At 38.2% G+C, this 21678-nt stretch overlaps 1 protein-coding gene across 2 annotated transcripts in view; it reads right to left on the reverse strand.

The window, feature by feature from the left end:
- DSCAM (DS cell adhesion molecule) overlaps window positions 1-21678 on the reverse strand; it is a 463922-nt gene that overhangs the window by 51848 nt on the left and 390396 nt on the right. For both annotated transcript variants that reach the window (XM_046940373.1, NM_001396519.1), the window contains 4 exons: window positions 19725-19858; window positions 9213-9366; window positions 1602-1719; window positions 624-787 (listed from right to left, as the gene is read on the reverse strand). In XM_046940373.1, coding sequence (XP_046796329.1) covers window positions 624-787; window positions 1602-1719; window positions 9213-9366; window positions 19725-19858 — 570 coding nt within the window. The remainder of the gene's footprint in view (window positions 1-623; window positions 788-1601; window positions 1720-9212; window positions 9367-19724; window positions 19859-21678) is intronic.

Here is a 21678-nt window from a genome sequence, read left to right on the forward strand (position 1 = left end):
ACACTATATATATTTCAACAGGCATATAGAATAGTTGGCATTACCTACTAGCTGACCTTATACTGACATTTCATTTTAAATGGTTCCTCATATTCTCCATCAATAAAATTCTGCTCAAGAGTAATGAAGTTTTTGACCAAGGTATCAGAACAGAGCAAATTTCTGTTGATAGCTTCTTAGAAGCTAAAGAAAAGGCCTTCAGCTCTTTCTGAAATTTGCAATATTTAAATGAATACATGTACTTTTTATAGGAATAAAGCATGAGGTGATACTTTCTGGTTGAAGAATGAGAAAATAACTGAATGTTAACACTCAATTGTCGATCTGACAGAAGCTTGCAGGCAGATTCAACTGCAAGCGTGTTAATTGTACTATCCAAAGCAAAACATCTATTATAGCAGAAAATGCTGATAGCTGGATCAGAATGATCTGCAGAATAATATATGACATAATTTATAATTATAGAATATGTATATAATATACATATAATTAATTTGGAAGAACGAAATTTTTATTAATGCACATTAATATTAATGTTTTACTATTACAAAACATGCATATCAATGCACTACTGTCACATAACAATTAATAGCTGTGATAATAATTCTGATATAAATTCTTACCTTGTACCTGCAAATTCAAAATTATTTCATCTGATCCCCAGTTGTTACTGGCCACACAGCTGTAGTATCCAGAGTCTTCTGCTTTCACAGTACGAATGACAAAACTGCCATTGCTAAAGATGCTTCTTCGCCCATCAATCATCACTAGACTGGGTGTCCCGTTACTACCTCACAGGAAACAAAGTGCATACATTAAAGAAGTTACAATCAAAGATACTCAGAATTGGATTTTTTTTAAGAAGCTAAGAATGGAAAGAAAGAAACTGGAGTGTGGGGGTGGGGAAGTGGTGCTCTTTATTTAAGACAGTAAAGAAATATTTTTTGCTGGGAAATACCTGCCATTTAAAGAACACACATATCCTGGCCCAAGTTTGAGTGAAATTGAGAACTCACTCCTTAACTATCAACTCTTTCATAAAGATGCAAGAATAAAAGTTCCTTCCTACAGTCTATCCTTATAAAAGAATAGTTGCATGTATCTATCAATGGCCTCATAGCATTACACTATCACTGCTTACACAGTGCTTAGATGAAAATAATAGATGAAAATTAGCGTCCATGTCTTTTTCCATGTGTGACTCTATCGAACTGTGAAACTACAGATCAAAACAGACTAAGCGGAAACAAGGTATATGCAAGACACATGCTTACAGACTGCACTCCAAAAGACTATTTAAATGCATCAAACATTTTGCTTTTTCAGATTAATTTTGTGGCCCTGAAGTTAAAGCAGAAAGGTCTCCTCAATTTAACATTTTGGATATTTAGTTTTCTTCCCATTTAATGCTTTCTAATTACCATAGGTAATCAGCTCCAGTTCATGGAATTTTAAAATTCTTTCTCTACTGTGACCTTGTGTGGTCCTCACAAATGACCCTTCTCCTTCCTGATGCAGTCATTTAAGATCACCATTTTCACCATCATCTGGACTTTAAGGAAATGGGATTTACTTGAGCTATACATTTAGTTGCTGGTTACCTATCTTTCATCCATTTGACTGTTGGAGCTGGGTCTCCAACAGCTTTGCAAGGGAGGACAATATCCTTCATCCAGGGAGTTGTCACTGTGCCGCTGAATGTCAAAATCCTGGCAGGAGCTGAGCATGAGAGAGTGAGAAAGACTGAAATGAGATGTTCATTCACATAGCTTTTGAAAGGAAACAGATATCCAGAACTAAAGACTGGAAAACAAACCAATCTCTTTCAAAGCAAAGTTTTTAGAAACTTAACTCCATTTAACTTATAACATCAGCTACCTCAGAACAAGTAACAAGACAAACAAGCAGAGAGATGAAGAGTGAAAGAGTCCTGGTGGAGTGAAGGAGTAAAACCAGTTACGGATCATCTTTACGTGTTTCATAGTCAACGCTAAGGATGAAAATTATGTGGAAGACAAGCTTCTCTCCAAACCTCCATAAAAAGTGTCCACAGTAGACTGATATCTTACAAAAGCTAAATGACTAACACATAACTTTTGTTATAATAAGTCTTGATGACACTTAAACTACTAGAAAACTAATGCTTATACACTTGAGGAGAAAAATGCAGGTATTCTCAGTTTTTCAGCCAGGTTTAGGCTATTGGGATTAGTCCTTAATTTCTAATCTGTGCTTTCACTGGCTCAGAAATTATCTTCATTTTAACTTGTTTAAACTTGTTTTTCACTTAAAACAGGCAATTTCTAAGGAGTTCTTCTCCCTGTCTCCGTTATAGTCTTGTGATCACAATTCTCTTGTTATCTTTCCTGGGTATTTTTCATGATTCTGGTTACCTACTATAAGCATACTTCTCTTAACTCTTTACATAAATCATGGAGTATGTGAGGCTCTTCAGAAGTGCACTCTGCTATTTCCAGGCCAAACTGATACTTACACATGAATATTAGGTATAGCATCCCAGATGAGGTGATTGAGGTGATCTTACAGTCTAGTACGTATTATGTCTAGGCACAGAGTGGTGTTGGTAAACATCTGAGACTAAAAATGCAGAAAATTTCACTTTCCAGCTATAAAGTGGGAGAGCATGGCAATCACACTGTTCAGTGGGGTGGTATAAGTGTGATTCTACAGAAAGGATTCAGATTGCACTGGTGGTTTTTTCCAGGTCAGTTAAAGGTAAGATGGCTCATTGCCACCACTTCGGTCAGGGAGAGGAGCCAGCAAGGAGTGTTCAGCCTTTTTTGCAGTGACAAATTGGAACCATTCTAGCAGATGGGAATTACAAGAAGTGAACGTGACTGATTACAGAACAGCTTATACACTGCTGCAAAACTCTGGATTGAATGCATAGAATAGGTTCAGGTGGCTTTAAAAAAATCATTCAAGTATATAGATATAATTTCAGAACAATATCAACAACCATACTCTCTGTTGTTGTTTTAAAAGCAAACAAACAAACAAACAAAAATTGGAGTCTACTAAGTTTATACTGAACTTCAAAAGACAACCCCAAATTAACATTTCTGTATATTATCTGTCAGGCATCTCAGTAGGGGCTATGCTATGAAAGAACACTGACTTCAAATGTGGAAATAAGAGTAGCTTCTCCTAAGAAAATGTTCTGTAGAAGAACTCATGGAAAAATGTGGAAGTAATTGTGCATTTTTAGCTTTAGACCTCAAGATTGAAGGAGTTCAACACATGTCAATGGAAGGTTATCTCCTTTGCTTTCTGAGAAAGCAGAGATTCTACCAAAGTACCTGGAAGTACTTCTTCTTTTCTATTAATCGTGAAAGCTCAATTTCTTTTTAAATAACAAATTCTAATGAGAAAATTCTATTTTAATATATTCCCCTTGGGCTAGAGAATTCAAAGCTATTTTTTTAAGGATGAAATTTTCTCATGAACTTTAAGAGGGGTAGGCTTGTTACAAGAGCTATGAAATTAAGCAAAATAAACCTTACTGTAGTAACATATTAGTACACTGCAACGAGTCTATCTGAAGTCCATGAACATGAACAGACTCTTAAATCAGTTCTATTTGTGCTATATTTAGCTAAATATATCATCAATGTGTCACTCCTGTATAATATACAGAAATGCTAGAGTTCTGTTAGTTTCAGTGTGCTTTATTACTCTAGAATGACTCTTAATAGAAATAAATTGCTTTTTGGTCTTTAAATATACATTTAAAGACATATGCTGAATATGGATACCCGAAATACTGTATTTTTAATCCTGATCTACTTCAATCATGCACACTGATCAGAACTTGCATTTAATAATCCATTTTGCACCAATTAGAAAAACATGAAAATGAGAGCCACAATCAAATAAAATTGGGATGTTTCATCTCAGTGGATTGTTATCCTTTACTAATAACATATATATGTATAAAAATCATGCATAAAAGAACAGGCCTTGAAGAGTGAAGGGAAATTACTTCAGTGGTATGCAGTGGGATTTGAGATACTCATAAAATGAAATGATTTCATGGATTATATGACCAATTTGGATGATTTTGCCTGTGTTCTCTTCAAATTTCCATGAGATTTTTCTCTGGTCACAATTTTAACTGAAACGGTAAGATGCAGCTGTTTTATAGATTTAAGGTAATGAAGTCCAGGATAGGTAGTGGCACAATATTACTTTCCCAACAGCCAAATACTGAGATGCTCACTCCTGCTGGCAAAACAGCAGCTGAACAGCCCTGGCTCCCTCCTGGCAGTTGACCTCTGCAGGAAGGAGCTGTTGTGATGAGGTGGAGGTTCACCAAAGTAATGCTAAGGCTGTAGATAAGTCATTAAGTCTGATGGTAGACATGTGTTCCACTGTGGCTCTCCTTAGACTGTATCTTTTAGAAAAGATTTACAAAGGCCTATACTGCCACAAGCCATGGGTTAATTAACTAGCTATTATAACTAAAAAATTTTCAGTCCACATGGAGACTGCAGACACAGTGAGAAATGCTGAAATTAGTGTTAGAACACTTGTTTTCCTTCAGTGATCCAGGTTTGTATTGCAGGAGATGTCTAGTGATACTCATGTCATCTTTAAAAAGCAGCAGAAGACGCTGTCAGCTATAACTGCCTACAAAATACATCTATAAACATCTGGACTGTTCCTAGCAGCTGCAGTGCTTTCAGAAAAATGGTGGTCAGAAACTCGAATTCCTGTTCCATGCAGACGTTCTCTCTGCACCGTGAAATCTGAACTCTCATTTAAAATGAACAGTTAATCCTTTTCTCCCTATCTTCCCCACCTCTCTAGCGTTCCTTAAAATATGCAGTTATTTCCAACTGCTTCCAGTTACTTTAGGACAAAGCATTTATACCACAGACATCCTGCTGAAGCCTTCAGCGTTGTTTAGCACCATTATTACCAAACTTGCGGTGATATTCATTTATTTTTAATAGTTATCCTAACAGTGAATACTTGATAAAGTCATAGGTTTTGTACCAGATCTCCCAAGTACATTTATGTTGTAGCTCCTACTCTTCCATATCTTGTGTGTTTTATTGTACTGTAATGTGAACAAGCAACACAAACTTCACAGCATAACCGGGCAGTAGGATCACAGACCATAACTCAAAAGTGCACATTACAAAAGCACATCGGACTCTTTTTGTGAAAGCATCCACTGCTTCTTATGTATTATCCATTTCTTTCATACACTGAGTACTTTTAATGAGGTGGCAAAACAGCATGAAAATTCTTAACTCCAATTTTCTTTATAGCTTAACTCCTAATAATGTTCTGAGACTGCTAACCGGTTCACAAAAAAACAGAGAACTAGAAACAAAATAAATGTCTAGTGAAGTTCATCTGGCAGCAGTAGGTTTGAAATGCTAAGAAGCATTCATGAGGTTAAAATACCTTGACTCTCACAGACCTCTCTGTTTTGAGCTAAGAGAGCTTTACACAGCTTGCAGGCAATTCAGCTGCAGGACTTGTCTCACTTTTAACAAAGAAACTTGAATGCCTACCAACTACCTACCAGCATCACAGTAGATGGCATGGCACTGGATTAGGACCATGTCTGTTCCTATTTATTGCAAATTAGCCAGTCATTAATTGAAGATAAAGAGGTACCTTCACTGAACACTGCACTCTTTCATGCTAATGAGGTTTTCTCTGTGTTTATTTGTTTAAATTATGAATCCAATTACCTACATTTATCGTCATGGAAAAAGAAACAGACAGATTTTTTTTTATTTTTATTTTTTTGCCCTAGTGTTCTTTATTTTATTATATTTTATTTTTTCTCTGGAGACCAAAACACAATTTTAAAGGTAAACTGCATGGGGAAACGAGTTATGGAAGGTCACTGCAGCTCAGCTTCATCCAAATAAAAGAGCAGTCAGTTAATACCATGGATCAGGAGTTTCTTTTACTTTCTCACAGAAGAATATACTTTGTACTGCAGTATGCTGAATCTTTAAAGAAACAGATTGATAACATGTATGTAGTATCATTTCTGGTTGTATATTAGAAAAAAGTCTCCTCAGCAAGAGCAGGGAGGCAGTGGCACAGGCTGCCCAGGGAGGTGGTGGAGTCACCATCCCTGGAGGTGTTCAAGAGTTGTGTGGATGTGGCACTGAGGGACGTGGGCAGTGGTCATGGTGGGGGTGGGTTGGGGTTGGACTGGATGATCTTAGAGGTCTTTTCCAACCTCACTCTATGGCTCTATAACATGGTTAGTGAGCATTGAGGTGATTCTCTGATTCAGTGATTCTGTTATGAGTTGATGGTTGAACTAGATAAGCTTAGTTGTCTTTTCCAACCTCAATGATTCTGTGGTTCTGTGATTCTATGTCAGTCCCAGATGTACTTTAAAAATATTGAAAACAGAATGCAACACAGACTAGGAGGTAAGTCTGTTCAGTGCTAATACTCAGCCTACAAGAACAGGGGAAATTCAACACTGAAGTCAGACTTGTCCCCAAAGGATCAGATTGCCATAGGTCTGCTTCTGTTATAGTCGTGTTGCTGGCAAATGCCACTCTCCATTAGCCATGGTTGGGAAACAAGAGGAGCAAGGCACTTGCAAGGTTTTCTTTCTTACAGACACATTTAATAGACTAAAAACACAACCTTCAAGTCAGGAAGGAAGAATGATTTGGAGGGACATGGTCTGCTTACATGGAGACTGAACTTTCATCTCTGTGGTTACTTTTCATTTGTTGGAGTTGGTTGTGCTTACTTTTGTCAGTTAATTACAGAGAATAACAATCTGTTCTGAGATGCAGAGACATAAATGGAAGAAATGTTGACATGAATTAAACTTTCACTTAAATTGGACTAGCCATTTCGCATCAATCCCCTAACAAGACTTTCTCATTGTTCTCAGAGGGGCTCTTAAGGGGGGTTATAATTAAGCTGACATAATTCAATTCCAGGTAAACTCTCATTAGCTGTCATACTGGTATCATTACTTGGACAGTTAATCTGAAATAAGTTGGGAAAAAACAAAGCAAACATCTTCACAATAACAACCTGTCAGATGTTCGTGCTGTATAGCAACCCTTTGCACTCCTTTTAGCAAAGTCAGGCTGTAACTGCCTGATTAGGTTAGGTACATGCAGATCAGTTTGTAGTGCATCTATTTTTGGCAAACCAAGAACTGTCACATGCTACATCTCCTCATAACCAGACCACTTCATCTTGGTACCTACAAAGTCTGCACTGTTTTGCATTTATCTTGTCTGAATGCCTCCTCTCCTTTTAAATAGAAATCAAAATACAAAACTTGCGGTGCATTACATGCAGGATTCCTTGCAAGGTCCCAGGTTTGTCTATGTCCCTATTATATTAGTATTGCATGGTATTATTGGTTAATTGGCTTTGCTCTTATTCAGGCTTTAATGTTTTACTTCTATTTTTGTTGACTTTTTATTCAGCATTACACATTCATTACCCCCTAGTAACAGATGGCCTCAAAGGAGGAACATGTTGAAACCTTCGCACCATTTCTCTGAGGTGTTCTAATATTCCTTATGTTCCTCCACTTCTTAAGATTTCAGCTATGATCTCACAAGTGTTCAATATGCTGTATGTAATTGTGTTACAATGAAAACCTCCAGATTTTTTCAGATCTTCTGGACTTCTCATAGCCTTCAGCCGTGCATCAGGTCCCTTAACACTGCATAGCTTCTTTTCAGAAAAGATTTTCTGAAAGAAGATATAAAAACTGCTGGATGTCAAAAGCAGCAGGAAGAAAAAGCAAATTTGCAGTTGACAAAAATAACCTGCCAGCAATGGCCTTGGGAGCAAACATTTGCCTGTTGGTTCCAAATCATACCTCTTTACCTTGCTAGACACTCCCTACATTACCACTGATTAATCTTTCATTGTTTTCTACAGTAGAAATTCTGTAGTTACTACAGTTGAGAAATGTTGAAAAATGTCTATCCAACATAATAAAAACTTTGGCCTAGAGAACTGGCAAAGAGGACATGTGAGTTCCCATCACAAATCTGAGGAACTCTGCTTGTGACTTCTGTGTACTCAATACTATTTCATGTGTTAAAATAGTACCCTCCAACCACTATTACTGGTATTCATGACAATAGCTCTGATAGTTAATTTGCCATCATGAAATTGGTTAACTACCACTTGAGTGGGTAGAAACAGCAATTTGCCCTATGGTAATCCTTCTCCAGGCAGAAACTACTTTCATTTTGGTGGCATTTGTTTGAAGTTCTGTTATGTAGGTAGGTATCTTCATAAAGCACTAGACATCTTATTTTACATTATTACATCATTAGCCATATGACTGAAGCATTAGCAGTCTTGCAAAACTCTAAAATTGATGCATCTACTTTTGAAGCACTACATATCTGTGCACTACACTGCTGATACTGGTAAATACTGTCAAATTACCAATTTGAATGGAAAAAAAATAAAAGACCAGTCTGAAGATCCCAGGTGGAGACTGACTACTGATTGGACACTTCTCACCTTGATATGTAAAAATTTAGGTTTCTATTTCTAAGCTACGATGCTTCAGTGTTGCATGCATCATGCATCACAGTACAAGTAAGGCAGAACACATGGGCCCAAGTAATATCTTTTTTTAGAATAACTAATACAGTTGGAAAAAAATATGCAATAATTGAGGCACATTATCCCCTCTTCAAATCTGAAATAGAAGCAGCAAAAATCAAAGCTAATGCAGGTTGAGAACAATTATTCAGAGTTTAGGTATGTTAATCAGGCTACTTGATATAGAAGACTGTATCTGTGGAGTACACAAGCGATAACAGTAAGGAGAAGGATTATAAAGAGGTTATCTTGTGTGACAAAAAAAAAAAAAAAAAGAGACATTTTGAAGTGGAGAGGAAACTCTGCAAGCTCTCTGTATTCAACAAAAGTAGAAAAGAGTTGCTCCAAAAAGCAATTTATTTCCTTCTAAGGTAGGTGGGATGAATTACTCCCTAGAGGAGCACATCATTCTTCCTCTCTCTGCTGACTACAGCAAAACCTTGGGTAATTAGCTGAGAGATGTCACCTAACTTTTGGAGAAAACTGAAGTTACTCCTCACAAATCCCACTCTTAGTAAGCAAAGAGACATAAAGAAGCCACGTGCCAATCATAGCAGTAATTAGCATTGGAAAGTTCTAGATTGCTTTAAAAAGCACTGTCATCATACCTTTCGCTAGTGGCTCTACAGTGATAATTTCGCTGCTGTTGCCTCTTCCTGCAGCAGTCACTGCTACCACCCAGACGCTGTACTGGCGATTCCGACTCAGGTTGGGGATTCTGTAGGAAAATGAGTCGGGAGAGGCTTCAAACTCGCTGATTACCTGTGATGGAAGAGATAAATGTTTCCAAACTAAAATAAACAATATTTGGTGAAAGTCTGCTGAGCTGCGTGCTACAAAGCCTGTTACTTCATGGTAATAAGAATTACTATCAATTGCTTGAAGCAGATGGCAGAAGGCAATAAACAGAGAAGACACAATAAGTCGTTGCAATCAATTTATATTCAGGGAATTTGGGCCGATATTGTATTTTCAAATTATTGTTATTTAGGTTAGGATTTTGATGTGTCTATTTATTTTTACAGGATTGGATAAACAATTTAAGTGGATAAATGTATTGTACCATGAATAGTTCTGACAAACCAGTTCTGTTTTAGACAAAACTTTCCCAACACACAATTCCATCCTGCGTCTGCTGTGAAATCTAGAGTTTACTACGTCATCGATCACCCAGAAACTTTATGCTGGTACTCCTTATCTCTGGGTGTGGTGGGTTATTCCTTTAGTAGTGGAATGAATCAAGAAATATTCTGTAATGGACTGTTCAAGCTTAGTTTTATCACAAAATAACTTTCATTCAAAGATTTGCAGCAGAAGGTCATTTAGCTACATCAGCAGAGATGTACAAGTTCTGGAGGAAATGCCAGTTCAGCCTATTCCTGCACTGTCACCAAAGTGCCTCAGCTATGGGTCATGGTAAAGTTGACCAGCAATTATTGTTCTGCAGTTCTGATTCTTGGGAGATGTTCTACAATGCGCCTGAAGTGACCTGTGCAAGGCAATGTGCAGAAGACTATATAGATTTCTCGATGGGACACAGAGTTTGTGTACCTCAGCCTATGCTCCACAGGAAGCTCCACTCCTTTAGTAGAAGAGAAAGGTAGCTTCATCCACTCAGCAGAACTGCAATATTCACTGTAGCCATTTTTATTTCTGACATGGGTTTTGTGATTCTTGTTTGTGAAAACAGAGCCATTACCAGCCATCAGAAGATTAAGTGAAAAAAGATTCACTTTCCTATGCCATACTAAGCGTGGCAATAGCTATACAACATCTGGCTAAAAATAATTAGAATGTTAATGACAAGGAAGAGAAATTTTCACTAGGAATCTGCATTAAAAATAATGCATTGACGTAATCTAAACTTGATTCAGACTGACAGAAGGTGTGCACAGAATGCCTTTGATATACAAATATCTGCTGGTGGTAAAGGCTAATTTCAGCTGATTAGCATTTCAAAGGATAGTTTGACCTGAAAGCACTGGAATACGTAGTCCTTCAAAGCGAATTCTAAAGAAATAAAATATTTTTTCTGAGGTATTGTTATACACCTCTCCAATGTGAACGATAGCCAGTTTCAGCTAATGAAGGAGTCACCATGTTCTTGAGCTGGCACCTCCTTAGGCCAGGGGAGGGTGGAATTCATCCGATTTCCTTTTGAAATCTGTAGTGACTTATGCCAGCCTAAATCTTCACTCCCTTCAGGGACCACACAATAGAACATGCACTTCTAAGTCAGGGTTCTTCTAGCTTATTTGGGACGCATACATTGCAGTGGGATGAATCATGACCTAGACACACCTATTTTTCCCCATCAACTCTAGAAGTGTAAACATAACTAGCTTGGGGACAGCTGTCTGTGTTGAACACATCTAAAGTAAGATGAAAAACACTCCATAGAGATGATGTGACTGTTCGTTAGAATACTTAACATCCTGGCTTTCACACAAATGTGTGCCTCTATTTCTGCAAGAACACAACCTGTTTCTTCCACAGAGACTAACTTTTCTGGGGAAATTGGTTTGCTCCAACTCACAGTTACCCATGTTCAACAGAAGTCCAGATAAGGACCTCACCATCTTTCTAGCCAATCTGATTTCTCCTGTCAAAATGACAAGTCAGTTTGTCCCATTTAGTAAGCATTTGCCTGGGTTTCCACTTCTGATATGAAGAGGTCAGTGCAGGCAGGTACTCCTATTATTATGTGAAATATTACAGCAGGTTTTGAAAATCATCTGTCTTGACATTTACATGAGAATATTGGACAAATGCCCGTGGCTTGACAGGTTGGATCTTTGTGAGGTCATACATAAAAGTTAATGTATTGATCATGGCACAGGAGGCTGAGTTTTAATATTCATGAGGCAGCATTTCCTAGGATTAATTTGAAAGTCAAACAGGCTAGGCTAAGTCTGGTATTCAGGCTCCACTCATTAATGCAGTCAGCTAGCTGAAGCTACTTCTAAAACACCTAGTAAGATGGAACATGAATACAGCATTTAGGAACAGCAAACCATTAAAGACCTCCTTACTGCCAAAATTTCATTCCAACGAGCATCAGTTCAGTTAAATTTACGTTGTTTTCCTTGATACCCATGATTTATGGAAGAGGCATATTGCTGACTTAACAAGCCAGTACTAATACTGCAGATTTCCTGCTTGAAATGCCTCACTGTCAAGCTCCTCTCCGTCATGGTAGAAGCTAGGACAGTCACACATGTACCTTGTATATAGCTGCTAAACACAGCTTGGAGCAGATTGGTTTGAGATTTTAGGTATGGGATAATGAGAGATGCTAAGTGGAAAAGGAAAACCTTGAAACTACAGCACTGTGACTAAGCTCTGCTCTGAGGCCTGAAGTAACAGCAAAAATTGAGAAAACAACCAATATGCTTATAAGGTGGCTAGCTAGAAGAGAAGGTAGAACTGTCTCAAAGCAGAGGAGTTCACTTTCCCTGGAGCTCCAAAAGCAGAAGAATCATAGACTTAGCTTCTCTACTGCATTTTTCAATACCTTGTCTTTAATTCCTTTCTTTCTCCTCCACAGAATCAGCATCATTCATACATTTGCAACTGCAGCTCTTTCAAATACAAATTCAATTATTCATGGAACTAATTTATTAATTGAATCTAGAAAATAAATCTTCACTAAATAAGTAATTCTTATTTTCTTAAAACAAACTGCTAATGCAAAAGATTTTGGTTTCTAACTGATTAACATACACCTTCTGTTTCCTCAGCTAACATTCCCTGTTAAATACCTGGAGATGCTCCAGTGACAAAAAATCAATTTTACTTTTAACTTTTGCCTGTCATTTCAATTAGATTAGCATGCCAGAGACTTTCATTACACAAGAAGCAAAAAACAAAAATGGAGCTTTGTCAGCAAAGAGAAGATTAAACAATTGAAGTAAGAAATTTTTTAAAGGAATGTCACCTTGTCACATATTGGCCTTTGTATGTGCCAGTGTCTAACATTTACTGCTGCATTATCCCAAAAGAAGTAACATGCTTGCTCAAGGGATTCTTATCAGCTTTTTTTTTAAGATTTAGTTTGTAGATGATGAGGTAATTTCTCTTTTCCTATGGCTTCAGTTCCTTGTCTAAGAAGCATCAAGAAGGCCCAAAATCTAAAAGTCCAGCAAAGGCTGTGCAGAATAAAATGAAATCAAAGTCCTTTATCAGAGTGCAGTAAATCTATGTCTCAGACCAGGAAACAGCAAGAGATTCTGAGGAGCAGACACTGCAGGTAGCACTGTTACCTTCTGATGCAATTTCACTTGTACTGCTGTTCAATGCTTTGCATGCTTTGAAACAGTATGCCACCTCCTGGCATTTCTTACTCCTTTAGAAAGCAAAAAAAAAAAAAAAAAAAAAGCAATGTGCATAAAATCAGACTGTTTGTTGTATTTTTTATTCCAGGCTGGAAAATCTTCAAAACAGTGTGTTAGAAAAGTATATTTTTTAACAGTTTTCTAGAAAGCAGGGAATTTCCTTTTTCCAACTTTATGTTTTATGCCATGGAGCAGAACTCAAGAGAGACATGAAGGAATAAAGGTAACTGGCAGAATTTACTGTGCACTGGAAGATTCTGAGGCAAAGAAAGGCTGCATCTTGTCTACAACCATGTCTGTGCAATTTCTGATGTAAGATAGGTGCACTTAAGATCTCTGCTCTTTCCAAGTTGTGAGGAAACTTGGAAGAGGTCTGTGAAAGCCATGTGCAGACTTAACGGATGAGAGTGAAAAGCAAGAAAAGCAGATTTGCAGTGTGATTTGTGGAGCAGGAGAGCACATAAGCTGCCTCATCATGAAAATTAAGAATACATATTTCTACTACCTAGAATGGCCCGTATGCTTCCTCTATGAATTTGGGTATAAAAAATGAATATAGAATCACATTGGGAAGGACCTTCAGACTTCACCCAAGTCTATCCTCCTTCTCTAAGCCAAATTTTACTACAGCTGCGCAGTTTCAGGTAAGTGTTTGTCCAACATGATTATGAAGACCTACAATAAGTGGAGACTTTGCAACTCCCTAAACTGCATGAGCTATCCCAGTGCTTAACTTATTAGAAAGCTTTCTTAAAATCTAGGTTGAGTTTTCTGCTGTAGTACAAGCCTCTATCTTTTCCAGTCTATTAGGAACACAGAACAGTTTATAACCTTCATCTTTCCATCAGTCTTTAATCTGCACAAAGATTTGTCACTCCTTTCCTCACCAGCACACTTATCTTTTTATGGCTTAATAACCCCAATGCTTTTAACATTTCCAAGATATCAAATTTTTGCTAATAACATGTCATTATAATTTGTACTGTCTACCACTGGTCCTTCTTACTGAGCCTGCTCAAATAGCATACTCAATAATCCCAGAGTATGGCACATGGCTTTTCACAAAAGGATTATAAACATAGAATCATAGAATCAATGCTAGCTAAAGTTCATTTTGTGATACAAAATTACCTCAAATCTTCTTGTGAAGAATCTTATGAATTGATTTCTGCCCACTACCATCTTATTTGGTTATTCATAGCACTCACTTATTTGTACTGCTACCTACTCTCTATTTTATCTGTTTTATTTTTCCCCAGACCAATTTCCCCGTTTATCAAGATCATTTTGAATTCTACTTCTGCCTCTTGTGTACTTGAAATCCCTCCCAGTCTTGTATATCCTGCAAATTTTATAGGAATACTCAATATTTCATTAACTGGATTATTAACAAAATCACTGAATAAAAGTGGACTTGAAAGATACCTACACTGCTCTTTTTTGTCTTCAGTATGGAACAACTGGTTTAATCACCTCCCATAGTGCAGTGATCAGTTTTATTTCTATCTTTAGGTGTCTCTGAAACAACATTTGCCTGATCAGGTTTATTTCAGTAAACATGCTCCCCATGGGCTTATCTTCATTGCCAGATGGGAGAGAGCCAGAAAGTGTGTTGAGCACCTCAACCCAATGGTCCGCACTGCTTTTCAACCTGACCTCTGGCAGTGGAATCACTGCTGTAATTAAAGTAAATTTTTAGTTCTACAAGGTCAAAACACAGAGACCTCTATCTTGCACAACACCATCATGGAACTGTTCAGCCTGCTCTACCTCAGACATCCATTGCTCCTGGAAACTATGTTTTAGAATCTCTTTGATAAGTTATCTGATTGCCAAGTTATCTAGTAAGGGTGGGGACAAACAAACAGTTTCTACCTAGAAGTGAATTGGTTTAATATAAAATCCATACATTACTGTATATACAAAGATTAAAATTCAGGATCTGTGTCTCTGAACAAAGACTCGTGAGTGTGCCCTTGACGAACTACCTAAAAATATGAAATTCTGCATGCAGATTTTTTTCTTGGGGTTATGACAACAAATCTGCTGACTTTTGCCTTGCTTCCTTTCACAGATGGACAGATTGTCAGAGCTGCTAGCAACAGCCCGTCCACAATTTCAGTTAGACTGGACACTATTTAGGCCATATAATGGTTTCTGCTTGATTCTTGCTATTTGGCTCATGTTTTGAAACATGAAACATGACATCTGTTTCTCACTCAGTGTTATTGAAGCTAACTGTTGTAAACAAAAGCTGTGTGCAAAACAGAATACAGCTTCTGTTTTGTTTTTTTTTTGTTTGTTTGTTTGTTTTTGTTTTTGTTTTTTCTTTTTTCCTTTCCTTAAATTTTGAACTGAAACGTTGGAAAATGCAGGACAGAGATTTTGGAAACAGCAGAGGAGCTAGGCCCATAAGACAGCCCACCACCCAGACCTTCAGGAATTCTATTGCTTAGGAACTGCAAAGGTACATCACATGCTTGTCCCTTTGCAGCAACCCACAGAAGCCAGTGAGTCCATCTGCCTTCCCCAGGTCATGATCAGGGAAGCAGGATGTGTTGTCACAGGCAGGTGATCACAGTAAGGGCAGAAGAGACAGGAGAATGACTGCTGGGCTGCTAGTCATGTGTTACTGCCTCCTTTGGTGGCCCCGACAGGTTTTATCCAGAGCATTTCAGTCAAATCACCAGTTGTGTTGTGCCTTTTGGTCCCAGGTCCTTTGTCCCTTGTACAGTACAGAAGGGAATACGATGAATCCATACCTCCTGAAATAAGTTGCAACTGATGCCAAGGCTTTATTGTTAGACTATATTGATATATGTGTAGGTGAGCCTAGGTAGTGAGACCAAACCAGAGTTTTATGAAAAAAATCAATATCAAATTTGTTTTAGTAGGGCTTTGCAAGGAGACCTTTTAAAAATTGCTTCAAGCAGCATAGCAGCAGAATTAATTTATACTCAGTCATGTCTCTCTTGAGTTCTGCTCCATGGCATAAAACATAAAGTTGGCAAAGCAGTTAAAAGAATGAATGTGCTATATTTGGGAAGTGGTAACAAATCTGTGAAATAACTATGAAAAAAGCAGCAAACAGTACATGTGGCATATTAAAAAGGACATATTTTAAATACTATTCCAAGTAGGTTTTTAAAATAACTCCACAAAGTATAGAATAGCTCTATGCTATATAAAGAACAAGAATTAATAAGCATAAATATCTTCATGCTGTGAAAAGTACTGTACAGGCACAGCAATAAATACTGTTGGTAGAATATAAATCAATGAACATGCATTTTAAATTCAACCTCACAGATTCTGTTGACTCTAAATAAACTTCAATTCAAAGTAACTTTATCTGCTTAGCTCTCTTCTGAGAGTTACCTTTCCCTCTCTTTTAGAGACTTCCAGCATACATCTAACTACCAAATACTTTACAGAATAACAGGTCACTTCCTGCTTATAATTATTTTTGCACTGCTTTACATGAGTTTTATTCAAATCTTTAAAAATGAAGAGAAAATGTTTCAACAGCTCTGCATCCTACTTGTGCTGGGGGCTCCAGACCTGGATGCAGTACTCCAGATAGGACCCTCATGAGAGAAGAGCTGAGGGGGACAATCGCCTGCTTGATGGACAGTACAATTAGAAGCAAGTAACCAGGAGATTTCTGGAGAGTACTGAAGACCTTTTCTTTTGAAGATGATCTGGTAGAGATACTTCACGGAACTTGTTGCCCACAGATAAAGAAGAACTGATTGAAGATGTGAAGGTCTACAATCACTTTGGCTGAGGCAATCAAGAGGCTACATTTTAAGATTCTGAGAGGAATGATCCCATGGGACACTGTCCTCGAGAATAAAGGGACTCAGGACATTTGGCTAATCTCCATGTACAACCAACTCAGAATGCAAGAATGGTCTTTTGCAATGCATAGGAAGTCAAGTAAGATTGGCAGAAGGCCACACAATCACACTGAACTCAAACACAAAAATGATCACAGAAGAAGGTGAATACTGGGACAGGCTACGTGGGAGGAAGATAAACACTCTCTGTGCTTGTAGGGATAGGGTTAGAAAAGGAAAAGCTCTGCATAAAAGGTGGTCTGCTGTTAGCAACTCTGCATTTACAAGGGTATAGATCAGTTGATTCAAGTCAGTGATCCTTCCCCTCCACTCTATACTTTATACTTTTGAGACTGATTGTGTTGGTTTTTTTCTGTATAAAAAGTTCTGCATGACAGTACTCATACAGTAATATAGACAACATAATTAAACAGTATGACATTGGATCCTCGTTTGCCCTTTATCTTGCCTACAGAATAGATTGCAGCAGAGAATAATTTCTAATTTTCACACATTAATCATATTTGCTGTTTGAACCCTCCCAGGCAGATACTGTAATTAGGATTCAAAATAATTCAACAGAAAATGTCTGCATCCTTCTGTACAGAGGCATCAGTTTTAGCAGCTTCTGCTTTTGCAGACAAAACTGAACTGTGCAAGAGTCTGCAAATCTTCATCTGAGAGTAACTCAGTGTCATATGAGGGTGGTGCTTTGTAGTAAAAATGTGCACAGTATGACCAACACAGTTAACTTTCGGTTAAATTTCCTTCTGGTGACTTAAATATCAAAGCATCATTATTATGTAAAGAAATTTCAACCATTCTGTTAGTCTAAAAACTTTGTCTCAAGTGTACTGTAATGAATTCTCAGTATCCACAAACTGCTCGTAAAATGCACTCTACTAACTTCCCTTTGCTGTTGCCCTTTTCTCTTTCACATCACTTCTGCTTAAAAACTGAGTTTGCCTTTCTCTTTAAATGGCAGATATTTAGCGCAGTTATTTTGCAACAGGGGTTTTGACTGAAGAAGTCTTTTAAGGAAATATAGGTTCATACATCCACCACAGCACTTACAGCTTATGGTGGCAGAAGAACTGATAAAGAAAGAGGCTTTCTATTTATTCCCCTCCACAACTTTATGTAAGACCGTTTTCTCTGTCAACTACTTGTCTCTGTCAACAATGAATCATATACAAACTTCCTTGGCATATATAGACCACACCTGCCAAGGAGTGCTGGATTTGAACACCTCTGCAGCAGGCTTGTTCCACTGCAAAGCTAGCTCTAAATAAAAATAAAATATATTTAGCAATCATTTATTAGGTGTAAGATAGCCAAGCACTTTGTTAGAAATGTGGCTGTGGTATCTTATATTAAATGTGTTCTGCAGTCTTGCACTTATTTAGAGATGTCCAGCCTGGCTTCAGGAAATAGACGACAGAATATGATCATTGCCTTGCTCAAAACACAGAACTGATACAGAAGATGAGCTCTGTAAGCCACCATTTATGTTGATCTGCAAAACAGTACTAAGAAGTGATACAGGGACTGTCCCCATAGATACATCATTATATGTACACACACACAAGCACACACAACCCTTTATGCTCAGAGATAGCAATAAGATAACTATATATGTACCTATCAGAAATTCATGAAAACCGACTATTACTTCTATTATGGACTACAGTATGCACTGATACCTTCATCATCCCGTAATGAATATCACAAAAATAGAAGTAAAATTCAGTACAAGCTAAGACCAGCAAAAAAAAAAAAAAAAAAAAAGACAAAAAAAGAAAATAAAAAAAAGGGAAGCATTCTTGTCATCATCCATCACATTATTTTGTTCTGCGGTACTCCAAAATTACCCATAAAATAAACAATCGTGAAAAGGTAATTCTGTAGAAGACAGCACAAAATTGGATAAAAAATGCGTAGCAGAGGATGCTTATTTTCCTGATGATGTAAACATACAAAAAATATTGCCAGCAAAGAAGCCTCGGGAAGAAACACTGCAGCGTTGAGTGTGGTGAGCGGCTAGAAAAGCCAGCAGCACCACCTGGTGTTCATTCCAGCCCCTAAGAAGCACTTGCTCCCTGCTGTGATCAGACCCCCCCCCCCAGCAATATGGAAAAATCCCTGGCCACTTTACACTTGAAGTGTATTGTCAAGAGATATTTGTTTGCATGGCTACAATTATTAAATTAATAGTTAGGAATCAGCAGTCCCGAAGCATGAATGAAGTGACAATCTACAGCCCTTAGCTTCAGAAGCTTACAGCAGGATGTGAGAGTTCTGGCTTAGTCATCAGTGGACACGTAGTTTTGTCCCATCTCTCCTCAAGTAATTGTAAAATTAGTTCACTTGCTAGTTAAAAGGAACAATTTTCCCTTTTACTTAAAGATATCTGGGTTCTTTTGTGAGTTGTAGAGAGAAAAAAAAAAAACACCTGATAATCAATTCAGTTTTTCTCACTGCATTCTCAGAAAGTAATAGCATGTAAACCCAGAATGAGCAAATAATACTCCTGGCACAAATCAGCTTATTCACAAGCAGATATGTTGTTCACAAGCCATTATGCTCTTTCACACAAGAATACTCAAGCCAAAAAGGGAAGTAACATGAAAACACAACTCAGATTGGGCAATTAGGTGCATAAATACACATTTCCAGCTAATAATAGGGCTCTACATGGCTTGCTGCTGATCCTGGGTTTGCAACATTTCCTAAGTCACTGCTCTGCAATATTTTTTGAGTACTACAAAAGGTCAGTATGTGGGAAAAAAACAAAACCAGCCCTCAATCACTCCCTTAGCCCCAGAATCCCTTTTTAATCTTTGTTAAAAGAAACAAAACAAATTAAGAGTAGTTAAAACTGTTAAAACAAACATTTCTAGTTCTGCAGATCAGTACAGCCCTTCTGTGGTTGTGCTGTGGGACTCACCGTGGGGTAGGGGTGTGAGCAGAACACGGTGTATTTCCGAATGATGCCGTTGAGCTTGAGGGGAGGGAGCCAGGACACAAAGACGGTGGAGGCTGAAGATGCAGCTGCTTTAACGCCAGCAGGAGGGCCTGGAACTGGAGAGAAAAGCTGTGTTAAGGGCGGCCCAATGGAGCGTCTTGCTTTGATAACTATGACCCTGTGGACCAATGTGGACACCCTGTATTAGGGAGCAGCCTGCATGCTGGGGGAGAGGGTTTGAAGGTGTGTTCACATCTCTAGGGAGGGAAGCCTCAATGGGCTTCAGACAGACCCCAAGTAACACTTACTGCTGGTTAAACTTCTGTGAAGCACCATTCCCAGCCTGCATACATGAAACTTTGCGTGCTTGCAGCCTAGAAGGTCAACAATGGTATCCTGCATCAGAAGAGTGGTGGCCAGCAGGGAGAGGGAGGTGATTGTTCCCCTCTGCTCTGCCCTTATGAGGCCCCATCTGGAGTACTGCCTCCAGGCATGGGATCCCCAGCACAAGAAGGAGTGGAGCTGTTGGAATGGGTCCAGAGGAGGCCACAAAGATGATCAGAGGGCTGGAGCAGCTCTCCTACTTAGAAAAGCTGAGGCAGCTGGGCTTGTGCAACCTGGAGAAGAGAGGGCTCTGGAGATACCTCACTGTGGCCTTCCACTGCTTAAGGGGAGCTTACAAACAGAAGGGAGACCAATTTTTTACACTGGTAGATAGTGATAGGTAAAGGGGAAATGGCTTTATACTAAAAGTAGACAGATTTAGATTAAGTGTTGGGGAAATTCTTTCCCCAGAATGTGGTGAGGCGCTGGCACAGCTGCCCAGAGAAGCTGTGGTGCCCCAATCCCTGGAGGCGCTCAAGGCCAGATTGGATGGGGCCCTGGGCAGCCTGAGCTGGTGGGGGGCAGCCCTGCCCATGGCAGGGGTTGGGGCAGTATGGGCTTTGAGCTCCCTTTCAAGATAAGCCATTCTATGATTCTCTAATAACTACCTTGGCTGCAGCCAGTGAAAACTGCCAAACCATGTATTACTGTAAATGTTAGCTCAGTTTTGAAGACATAACTCATGCCAAATGATTATTCACTGTATAAATAATATGTATTCGAACAGTTTAATGGCTACACACAGTAGAGCTGTGAATTTAATGAAGTGGAGAGCAAACGAGCTCTACTGCTGTGCAATTAGCACTGCCTGATGAGACCCAGGTACACCTAGTCATATGATGTGTCAGCAGCGTCCTACCCCTAGAATTGCCCTCAGCAGGTCTGACCTGTATCTGGCGCTGCACTACATGTACACATTTATTTTTCTAATTAGCTATCTGTGTAAGCTATTGAAAGCTGTTAAAGAAAAAAAAAGGAAAAATGCTTCTCTCAAATTGAATGAAAAACACTTAGGCTGTGAAATGAAAAAATCTTGATACATAATCTTAACTCTTTGCATACTTGTCCTTTGAATTCATGTGTGTGTTCTGTTTCAAACTCATGTTACGCTGTACAATATTCTCTAGCTTTGCAACTGCTCCTATAATAATGTGAAAATAAACCTCCTGCATGCTAGAATATTCATAAAGTATCACATACACATAATCTTGTACTTAATCAAAGTAGCAAGAGTAGAATAAAGATTCCTAGGAAAAAAAAAAAAGTTTGAACAGGAAAATATTTAAAAATAGCATTAAATCCATCAAAATAAATAATTTACAAGATATTTTTAACATTGCATGTGCAGTATACTCACGTTAAATTATTAAAATAGGTATGTTATATTGGAAATAATCACATGGGTTATTAAAGATGAAACAACACATTTGGATGGATTCTGTTTTCTGCTGGAATTTTGGATTGTGAGGTATTTCACATTTTTTTTGGTCTAATTTCATGAAAAACTACCAAAATATTAAAATTCACAGTAAAATAATGGTCCCAGAGCTTG

Source organism: Gallus gallus, chromosome 1 (assembly GCF_016699485.2).
Source record: "Gallus gallus isolate bGalGal1 chromosome 1, bGalGal1.mat.broiler.GRCg7b, whole genome shotgun sequence".
NCBI lineage: Eukaryota > Metazoa > Chordata > Aves > Galliformes > Phasianidae > Gallus > Gallus gallus.